This window comes from Octopus bimaculoides, chromosome 5 (assembly GCF_046866305.1).
Source record: "Octopus bimaculoides isolate indiv1 chromosome 5, ASM4686630v1, whole genome shotgun sequence".
Taxonomy (NCBI): Eukaryota; Metazoa; Mollusca; class Cephalopoda; order Octopoda; family Octopodidae; genus Octopus; species Octopus bimaculoides.
In genome coordinates, this window is record NC_142932.1 from 76351404 (window position 1) to 76363903 (window position 12500).

Here is a 12500-nt window from a genome sequence, read left to right on the forward strand (position 1 = left end):
TGTATATTCTCCCATATATATATATATATATATATATATATATATATATATATATATATCATATCATATCATATCATATCATTTATTGCACTCAAGCAAGAATTCCAACCATAGATCTTGGTCTTTGTTCCATTTTGTCACAACTCATGAGAATGGGTGATAATCTCATCTTAGATTTAGATGCACCAAATTCTAATTCCTCTACTGGAAGTATACGCAAGCCATGTTATGCCCTTGCTTAGCGAATGGTATGTAACATCTGCAAACGAAATATGCTAGTGTCTCGTGAGATAAGTTATTCTTAATTCAATATTTCTTGCAAAGTGGCCCTTCGTCGGAGTAGAATGAAAAAGTGAGTTGGTATTTTAAAAATAAGCTCCAGATTGAATACCGATTTTATGCACCATTTCATTGTGTTATTTAAAACTAAAGATGAATTAGAAATTCATATGACTTTATATGGGAGAAGTTACAATGATGGTAATAATAAATTTGAAAAACGTAGCAATGTTAGGATTAATATATAATGTGGCTTAGAGAATTGAAAAAAATAAAATAAATAAAACGAAGCAACCAAATAAAAACAATTCAAATAACAAAACTTACAAATATCCCATTGATCGGCAAGCGACAATAGCATCGTTCCGTGTCCAAGATTTACCACAAATTCCACCCCATTTATTATCATGGAAGATTTCAACAACGCCATGATGTTTACCAGCATTGCGAAAGCGAACATGGTCTAAAGCAGAAAAGAAAGTTACGCAAGGGAATTGTTTTTACTTGAAGTTTGAAACCCAAAATATATAATATATATTATCAAAATATAAGAATACATTATAAAAAAAATTAACATATACGCGCAGGCATTGCCGTGGAGTTAAGAAGCTCATTTTGCAGGCACGTGGTTTCGGGTTCAATTACACTGAGTGGCAGCTTCAACATGCGTCTTATACTAATACCTTGTGAGTGACTTTCGTAAACACATTGTATTTGTTTCACATTAGTGTTTCGTATTAGATAACTCGCACTCAGTCGGTTACGACCAGGGTTCTAGTTAATCCGATCAATGGAACAACCTGCACGTGAAATTCACGTGCAAGTGGCTGATCACTACACAGACACGTGTACCCTTTATGTAGTTCTCAGGGAGAGTCAGCGGGATAAAGAATGTGACAAGGTTGGCCCTTTCGAAAGCAAATACTACTCATTTTTGACAGCTGAGTTGACTGGAGCAACAGGAAATAAAGTGTCTTGCTCTAGTACACAATGCGTCACTGGTAATTGAACTCACGACTTTACGTTCGTGAGCCGAATACACTAACCACTAAGCTATGCGCCTTCATCTGTGTTAGGTAAATTCTCAGCCATCAGAAAACCTTCACTAATCATTTTTTGACGTTAGTGTTTCACGTTTGATAAAATCTTACCTACGAGGTAACTTTTGCCGGTATCAATGTTCCACGTTAGCGTATCACGTCAACATTTTACGCTGGTATTTAACGTGTTTCACGTTCGAAAAACATTTCACCTTCTAGGAAACTTACATCAGGTATTGCTTTGCGTTAGTGTTTCACGTTTGGTTTTCACGCTAGTGCTTCACGTTAGATAAAATATCTCCTATTAGATTTTTTTCAGTTATTAGATTCATATTATACCCTAAATTCAAAACGTATGGATTCATATTATACCCTAAATTCAAAACTTAATGTATAGACTTAAAGTCTATACATTTGAATTGCAGCCAAGCACCAAAATAGATTCAATCGACTCTGCTATTTCCTACCATTTTTGGTTCTGTGCCGAATTCAAAAATTTAAAATGTTTAATTTGAAAATTCGCGAAATGCCTAAAAGTTTAGAAATGCCTCACCCTTAATAGAGCCGAATGAATTACGAGTAGTTTTGGTATTTAACCAATACTTGTTTACCCAACTCTACACGCTAAAATAAAATGTCAAAACAGAAGGATAAATCTAAGTACTTTAGATATTCTGTATTTTCCTATATTCGACGATTCTAGTTTTATTATTACAATGCTTTTTTTAATGCAGCGAACTGGCAGAATAATTACCATGCTGGACAAAATGCTTCCAGTTTTACGATTTGAGTTCAAATGTTGCCGAGACCGACTTTCTCTTTCATCCATTTCAGGGTTGATAAACTAAGTACCAGTTGAACACTGAGATCGACATAACCGAATATCTCTCTCTCCTAACTTTCAGGCATTGTGTCTATAGTAGAAACATCTTAATGTTTTTTTTTTCTATAGGACAAGTTCAGTAATCTGGAAGGTAGAGACAGGCGATTATATCGACTCTATTTGATGTTATTCAACTCGGTGAGATGAGCGGTAAATTCAGTGGAATTTCAAATCAGAATGTAAAGAAGCGTGAATAAATACCGGAATACCATTTAACCCACTGCTGTAACGATTCTAACAATACAATCTGGCCACAAGGCAGCTCCTTTTTAGGAGCGTGACTATTTGATAGCAGCACCCCTGGTGTTTCATTGAGACTCATTTTATGGCGCTTGAAAAAAAAAAGAAATATTAAACTGATCCCGGCAGAATTCGAACAGGGAACTTTGCAAAGGCGAAACTTCTTACTGTAAAGCTTTCAATCCACAACCAATTTTGTCCACCTCTCTGCTTATTCCATCACCAGTTCTTGAGGTTAAATGGTCTCGAAAGAATGAAAAACGGAATTAACCCCAGTGGACTTTGAAAGTAGGATTTTCAGAGATAAAAATTACATAGTATAAAACCTTCGAACCACAATGAATTTTGCCTGTGTCCCTACTTATTCTGCCGCCATTCACAATCCCCTTTAAAAGTTATTAGGAAATACCTTCGGAACATGTGACCTCGAATTCATTATTGGTGGATATGACATTGGTCCATTGTATATTACACTCCGTTAAAACAGATTCGTTTCCATGGCACTTCATTGAATTTATTGCTAATCGCTTCCCAGAACTGCCATAAGAAGAATAGTAGGAACACCTGTGGGATAAACATGTGTAAAATGCATTAATATCAGAAATTGTTGATTACTAAAGAAGAAAAACGAAATATTTGAGCTCTTAATATGCAAACATCTTGGCTTAAGGGATGTCAGACAACATTCTACCTCTATTATCATTATGAATCCTTGGACATTACTGTTTCGATTCCTAGGGCGGTTATCTGATTTTCTTGATGTCACCAAGGTCACAGCTTTCCTCCTGAATAACAGACCACTCCGTTGCAAAGTCACTCATTTTGAGTTCAGTCGACTGAAGCAACGTTAAATAAAGTATTTTTCTAAAAGAACACAACTCACCGTCCGGTTCGGGACTTGAAACCGCAATCTTGTGATTGTGTGTGCAACAATCTAATACCTAGGTCGTTCGCATTCACTATTCTACCTTTAACAGTTCATTGGTTCCTATATAAGACACTAAAATCCATATTCATCTCACATCCATCTAAATGTAAACATGAAGATACTAGTTTAAAACAGTCCATTCAAAATTAACTAGAGTTTGCATTGCAGATTCAGGAAGTTTTGGTGAGATGCCAAAAAAGATAGAATTCTAGACTAAACGCTCTGTGATGTTTGGTATATATCATCTTTTGTAACTTAAGAGACCCGATAATATACCGCTGTGTATTCATGGCACTTTTTGATAACTTAATTAGAGGAGGAAAAGAAACACTCATGGTCTTTTTTCAATGGCTCGGAAACATAGGGGAAGAAACCTCAGTCTTAACTACGTGAAAGATGGGGGATTAAATACTCTTTCTTACAAAGGTTATCCTTGTGACCCATAAAACTAAATAATTATACATTTAGAAAAGTATATAAAAATGACAAACCAAATGCTGGCAATTTCAGGTCGTCTAAAGACAATAAAATATTTGTAGATTGGTTTGATGCTTCGGTGAACTTGTGTGCAGTGCACGACCCTACTGCTTATTGATTGTAAAGTACTAAGTGGTATCTTTAATGAAAGCTTTTGGTACAATCAGCGTTGCTATTGTGCCGAAAAGTATAAGTCATTGTTTAGAATGCTACGAGGTTGATTTCGAATTCTTAATGCATTTGTCAATGTTCTGGGCAAATATATCTTCTATCCTTTACAAGTTTCAATCATTAAACTGCGACCATGCCGATGCACCACTTTCAAGGATTTAGTCGAAGAAATCGACTAGCGTATATATCTTTAAGTCGTGTACTAATTCTATCGGTCTTTTTGCTCAACCGCTCGGTTACGGAGACGTATGCAAATCGAAACCGGTTGTCAAGAAGTAGTGGTGAACAAACAAAAGTACACAAATACACAAACGCACACACACACACACACACACACACACACACACACGCACAAGCACACACATACACACACACGCACACACACACATACACACACATGTAAAGCGAGCATTTTAACCACGTAGCAATACTTATTAATGTTACCAGTCACACAGGAGAAGTTAATACATCAAATCATCTATTATGGTTACATATAATTATGGAGGTTCGGAAGTGGAGAGAGAAATATTGATATTTCATATTGAATCTATTTATTTTATCAAGAAATTATTCTATATAAGAAATAAATAATTTTTTTGAGCGTTGTTTGTTTCAAATTGTCTTTAGATAGCAGCAACTTGAGAAAAGATCTTACTTCTCTTGAATTGTAATACCTTAATTACAGAAGATGAGCTATTACTTACGCCTTTCCTAACATTCTACAGATGACCGAGCACTCTGCTCTAGTGGCACTTCCTTTGATACGTCCCCAATTTCCATCGTGTTGGACTTCAACCCTAGCATCAGAAGTAAGTCTAACTTTTACTGAGACAAAGAAGAAATAAAATGAAATTAATATTTGCAATTAGATCAATGAAATTAAATATATATATCGTATAAAATATTGTTTTACAATAAATGGACAGTAAAATATCTGAATTATTTCGTCTAAAATTTAGTAAATTTATTTAAACTATGGAAATTTGACGATGATGTTTCATTGTGAAATATTAGTGAAACGATACGCATTAAACTTTCAACAATATATGGGTGTGTAGACAGAAGATTGATTCCCAACCAGATGATTCCGGGTTCAGTCCCCACTGCGTGGAAACTTGGGCAGGTGTCTTCTACCATAGCCTCGAGCCAACCAAAGTCTTATGATTGGATTTGGTAGACGGACACTGAAAGAAGCTCGTCGTATATATATATATATATATATATATATATATATATATATATATATATATATATATATATATATATATATATATATATATATATATATATACATACATATATATATATATACACATACATATATATATACATATACATATATATATATATGTATATATATATATATATATATATATATATATATATATATATATATATATATATGTATGTATGTATGTATGTATGTATGTATGTGTGTGTGTGCGTGTGTGTGTTTGTGTTTGTGTGTGCGCGCGTGTTTGTCCTCCCCCATCACCGCTTGACAAAGGGTTCGGCAAAAGCGGCCGTTAGAATATGTGCTAACCTATGAAAAATAAGACCTGGTGTCAATTTATTCGACTAAAGCCCTTTAAGGCGGAGTATATATATATATATATAAGGGCATTACTACAGAATAATGTCACACACTAGACTTCCCAAATAAACACATTCTATAATGTGTTTATTTGGGAAGTCTAGTGTGTGGCATTATTCTGTTGTAATGCCCTTATATAAATATAAAAGTAATAATTATATTCTTGGGAATAGAAAATTCCCTTATGAATTTCTTACACACTAGCTTCCTGATAAAATTCTTGTAAAAGATTTTTATCCCATTATTGAATTTATTAATGAAATATATATATATATATATATATATATATATATATGTATATATATATATATATATATATATATATATATATATATATATATATATATATATATATATATATATATATATATATATATATATATATAAATATATATATATACACACACACACACACACACACACACACACATATATATATATATATATATATATGTATTTTTACATACTTATATGTACATACCTACATATATATGTATATACACATGCATATATGGGTACAGAACGTAAAAACAAAACGTGAACAAAATGAAAAACGAGAGCATAAAAAACATAAACATGGAAAACGAACTTTTTTTTTCGAACAACGAAAGAAACAAATAGAGAAACGAGACAGGCAACATAAAGAACAATCCCTTCATCAGTTCGAAACGCGGAATAGATAAAACAGGTTTTTGTTTTTTATTATGTTCTCGTTTTTCATTTTGTTCACGTACTTTTGACGTCCTGTACCCATATATGTATATATATATATATACACATATATATGTAGTTATATGCATATATGTATTTATATATGCATATATACATATACATATATATATATACATATATATATATATATATATATATATATATATATATATATATATATATATATATATATATATATATATATATATATATATATATATATATAATTTGTGTTACTATATGATCGAACACCACGCGTCCATTTCCAAGTAAGTGTTCTCTCTCTCTCTCTCTCTCTCTCTCTATATATATATATATATATATATATATATATATATATATATACATACATACATACATGCATACATGCATACATACACACGCGCACACACACACACACGCACACACACATATATATAAATGAAGATTTTATTAAATTAAAAACTAGTTGATTATTTTAGAAAAGCAGTTTTAAAATAGACCTAATTGAAAGAATTTTTGAATAAGTGCTTTTCGCGGTTTTCAGATTTTCAAACACACGTGATGTAAACCACTCTGTCCGTTTTAGTTACAGATTATATAATTTATTTCTTTAACCATTTTATTTCATTACTTATCGCAATTTAACCTCATGAAAATTAGCCAAACATTCATTCCAAATCCAAATCCTCACACAATATATGATAAAACACTATGAGGTATTTTGTAGGTAATTTCGTTCATGGAAGTTCTTTTGTTGCGGATTCATAGTCTTGGGTGATTGTTAAACTTGATATTGACATCATTTGGACAACACTTATAGCATATTTCACACATTGTACAAATGATGTAGCGTTTACAGCGATATTGTAGAAAATAAAGTTTGAAATTTTTCGATGAAATCACTAACAACGTGACTGAAAAAAGTCGGTTAAATTTCAGTGACAGAACTTCTCTCAGTAAGATGATTTAAAAGAATGTTTATGAGTAAGAAACTGGTTGTTAGCGGCAAATGTAACACTAGCTTTAAAATAACCTGTCCGGAAGTACTACAATCATTATAAAGCTATATTACGTTCGCTATAGATAGCAGCCAAAATACCCTCAAATCATCCCTATAATTCTACAAAGATTTAAAAGAAAGTAAGAATATATTAGGTAGTGTACTGAATACATTGTACCTGAAAGTATAATAGAATAGAGATGCTTAGGATAGAATTGGTCACAAGTCTGCCTAACAATACTGGTAAGCAGATAAACAATATACAACGAAAATATTTGTATTTTCGAAGTATCATTAATTTTCTATGATATATATTTATATATTTGATATGAAAATATATTTTCTATAAAAAATAATTTACCGTAATATTTATATTTTAAGTATAGTCCTAATGGTGATATATTTACCGGCCTTCATGATTGTAAGGAATCCGTTTCCCAAAAGGAAACTGCGAATATAAAAAATTGGAGCTGAAGAGGGAATACTCTTTTACTCTTTTATATGTTTCAGTCATTTGACTGCGGCCATGCTGGAGCACCGCCTTTAGTCGAGAAAATCGACCCCAGGACTTATTATTTGTAAGCCTAGTACTTATTCTATCGGTCCCTTTTTGCCGAACCGCTAAGTTACGGGGACATAAACACACCAGCATCGGTTGTCGAGCGATGTTGGGGGGGGGGACAAACAGAGACACACAAACACACACACACATATATATATATACATATATACGACGGGCTTCTTTCAGTTTCCGTCTACCAAATCCACTCACAAGGCTTTGGTCGGCCCGAGGCTATAGTAGAAGACACTTGCTCAAGGTGCCACGCAGTGGGACTGAACCCGGAACCATGTGGTTGGTAAGCAAGCTACTTACCACACAGCCACTCCTACGCCTATGTTAAGCTAATGTTTGTAACATGTAAGTATTGTATTACTGCTGATATAAAAACATTCCACTCACCATTGAAGCATCTAACTCCAACTAATTCAGATGCTTGACATGTTTGTTGGTCAACTAAACTGTGGTTACATTCACTGATCGATTTTGATTGCAATGTACAGTTTATATTTTTCATCCATGTCTTAGTAATCGAGCTTACAAAGTTGCGGCCTGGCACTGAAACTCCAGCTCTGAAAAGAAAACACGTTTATTGACAGTCAGTCACTCAACGTTAAATAATATCCAATAGCATCTACATATATATACATATATATATATATATATATATATATATATATATATATATATATATATATATATATATATATATATATATATATACATATACAGATATATATATATATATATATATATATATATATATATATATATATACACATACATACATATATATATACATACATACATACATACATACATACATACATATATATATATATATATATATATATATATATATATATTTGTGTGTGTGTGTGTGTGTGTAAGTGTACACTCACACACAGTTCTTTAGTTACGAAACTCCGTTTTAAAGAGACTACAGTTCAGATAACCCCTTCCTGAAAGTGTCTAGAACAAATACATCTACAGAAATAAAGGTCCAACTAGATCAATCTATAAACATCTAAAGTACAGAAACGCACAAAACTAATTTCTCGCTTGGAAGTAAACCACTCTAATATGAAATACAAGAAGAAACCAACCTTGGTTTAGGAGTAATTATTTCTCCTCACCAACAAATAAGATCCAAGGGACTTCTACCCCTCATCGAAGAAACTCGACTAACGGAATTCCAACCTATTTACCCAGACAGCAAAACCAACCCCTCAGCATCTCAAACATAATTATGAACCCCGATAATTTATACCAACGAAGAAACCCGAACTATATATTTCCAACCAATTTACCCAGATAGCAAAATCAGGCTCCCAGCAATCCTAATATAATTAAGAGCACTGATAATTCTACCAATCAAATTACAGTAAACATCTTTTAGACCGAGTCTAGAGAAACAGGGGCACACGTTGGAACAAAACATACAGGAGAAACCCAAAGTAATGAATTTATCAATGAAAACTATCTCTGCAACAAAAATCAGTATACTAATTAAGGGATTAAAATTTATCCGAACCCCACGAAGATCTAACCAGAATGGAATTAAAGACAATATTTTGGAATTCTGAAGAAAACTACGACTCACAGAAGCGCTAATTAACTACAGCAATGAGGATGAATCACTAATGAAAAACAGAAGCAATTATCTTCCGCTTAAAGTTAGGAATAAAACAGTTAACTTCTGCGACCATATTCAAAATTTCTCAAATACTTTCCATCAGCGAAAAATTAATTCAAACCTCAACAATCTCGAATGGAAAAATCTAGAAATAATACATTTCTAAATCTCTCAGAGAGATTTATGCAGTAGTGATACGATGAAGTAGTTGTATGCTGTCAACTTAATGTGACTGTCCGCTGAAAAGAATAATACTACTGTTGGTTAGACCTAGGAAGCTGCATCGCTTCCTGTCGGCCTTGACACATTTCCTGTGTCCTTGTTTACAAGAGGGAGACAAGCAGGTCATGCTACTCCAGACTAATGACGAGCAAACACTCAGAAACATGTCTCTGGATGCAGGCTTAGCTGGGTGGAGGTACTTGTCTGCCTCTTGTAAACATAAGGACACAGGAAATGTGTCAAGGCCGACAGGAAGCGGTGCAGCTTCCTAGGTCTAACCAACAGTAGTACTATTCCCTTCAGGGGACTGTCACATTAAGTTGACAGCATACAAGTACTTCATTGGAAAAATCTAATTGAGCTACAAAACGACTAAGAATTGACAATTAAAGAAGCAGACAAAAGAAGTACTATAGTTCTGATGGACACAGAGTACTACAAAAACCTAATATTATCCATGCTAGAAAACGATACCTTCTGCGGAAAAGCTGTAAACTATAAACAACAAAATACAATGAAAAATGTTGCATCCTTAATTCATCTACATGGAAAAGGCCCCACAGAAAAAGAAATAGATTACATCACAAACGTTAAATGTAAACCTAATGTTTTTTACGGCCTACCTAAAATACTCAAGAGCAAGATGATTAATGAAGCCTGCAAACAATTACCAGGCAAATACATAAAAAGCTTAGCGCCAAAAGATTTAAAGTTAAGACCCATTATAGCTAGCCCAGCCTGTGCAATTTTCTAGACATCCTACTGAAATACTTGCTGAAATATATCAAAAGGTTCGTTAGAGATGATTCAGACATGCTTAAGCACCTACCAAAAACAACTAATGAAGAGACATTATTGGTTTCCTTCGATGCTGTTAATTTAATCTTTACACCAACATCCCATATGACTATGAAATAGAAGCAATAAAACTTTGACTGGAAAAGTATCCCGAAGTACTTCTGGAACGCATAAACCAGGTTTTTATTATTGAAACTTTAAAATTTATACTTCAGAAGAATTATTTCCTATTTGGTGACATCTACTATCGTAAAAAATGTGGAATTGCGATGGGAACGAAAGCAGCCTCTGTACTTGCGAACCTAATAAAGGGATATTTTGAATTCACCATATATGAAGTGTCATAGCAAAAATATGGAAAAAATACCTGGATGACTACTTTATCATTTAGAAGGAAACCTTTGATAAACTGTTGGAATTTAAATCAATACTAACTAATATAATCCCTAACATTCAATTTACAATTCAATATAGCAAAGAACAGCTCCCTATGACATTTCTCATAAACCAACGGACTCGAATCAATGTCTCCTGTTTAGCTCATGCCATCCGAAACACACCAAAAGAAATGTCCCCTTTAATGTAGCAAAAAGGACTTGCACAATAGTGTCTGATGGAAATACTCGGGACCTTCGTCTTCAAGACCTCAGAACAGTACTAACTGAAAGACAATATCCACCCTCACTTATGGACGATGGAAGTAAGCGTGCTAAGAAATTAGGCATTAAAACACTAAGGGTAACGAAGCGCAACACCACTTTTCATATCAAAACACTACCGTATATATCAACTCACGACCCTAGAAACAATGAGGCATACAACACTCTTGTACAAAACCTACCTATGCCAAAATGAATAACATTCTGAAAACAAATTCATCAAATGCAAAAAGCAACACAAATCGCTGAAAAGACCTCTAACAAATGCGAACCTTTACACAACAACCACGAAATCAACGGTTAAAAAATGTGGATGCCCAAACTGTGGAACATACCCCAACCTATTGGAAGCCTCTGAATTCCTATTCAAGCCAGGAGAGAGGTTCACGATTAAAACCAACTTCACTTGTACTTCTGAGAAACTAATTTATGTTATAAGCTGTTCGTCTTGTGGTCATCACTATACAGGACAGACGAGTATGACACTGAGACGGAAAACCACACCACATAAGGAACAGCTACGGTTCCCGCAATACAACCAGATTCCTTTGAGTGAACACATAGAGAGATGTGCAGGTAATATCCAACCAAACTTCACAGTTTCACCGTCTACCAGTGCAAAGAATCAATTTCTGTACAATAAAGTTTAAATAAAGAAAATTAGTTCATCAAAAAATACAGAACACGACTAAATATGATCGCATAACCAACTTTGGTCTCAGTATATATTTTAATTCATGATCACATACCCATCATTGTAAATATTCCATCTCATTACTTTAGCTTTTGAGTTTTCACACACACACATGCATATATATATATATATATATATATATATATATATATATATATATATATATATATATATATACATACATACATACATATATATATATATATATATATATACTCGCCGAAAGATGAACAATTACCTCCCCTGTCCCCAATAATAACGATCGCCGATTACCTCCACTTAGATTTTTCTACTTCTTGTATCATTCATTCACAAACTTCTCCACACACAACATGGACTAAAATCTTCTTAAGAAAATACGAAATTACAATAATTTAAATGTCATGATTAGCGAAAGCGAAACCGGTCGGCAACACACAATACTCTTTTACTTATAAAATATATTAAAAAATATATTAAAACTATGAAATCTGTGTGCATTTTCCATTTTTTTACTTGATATATGCATATTCTTGCATTACAACTCACCACGTGGAGATAATCGAAATTCTTCTCCTCCCTTTTTGTTACTACACACACACACACACACACACATACACATAGATATATATATATGCATATATATAT

General features: G+C 33.2%; 1 protein-coding gene across 1 annotated transcript in view; it reads right to left on the reverse strand.

Annotated features, from left to right (window-relative positions):
- The window catches only part of LOC106883855 (scavenger receptor cysteine-rich domain-containing protein DMBT1), a 103375-nt gene that overhangs the window by 29001 nt on the left and 61874 nt on the right, over positions 1–12500 (reverse strand). The window contains exons 14-17 of the mRNA XM_089352465.1: positions 8267–8436; positions 4723–4843; positions 2852–3006; positions 607–742 (exon numbers count right to left, since the gene is read on the reverse strand). Coding sequence (XP_089208591.1) covers positions 607–742; positions 2852–3006; positions 4723–4843; positions 8267–8436 — 582 coding nt within the window. The remainder of the gene's footprint in view (positions 1–606; positions 743–2851; positions 3007–4722; positions 4844–8266; positions 8437–12500) is intronic.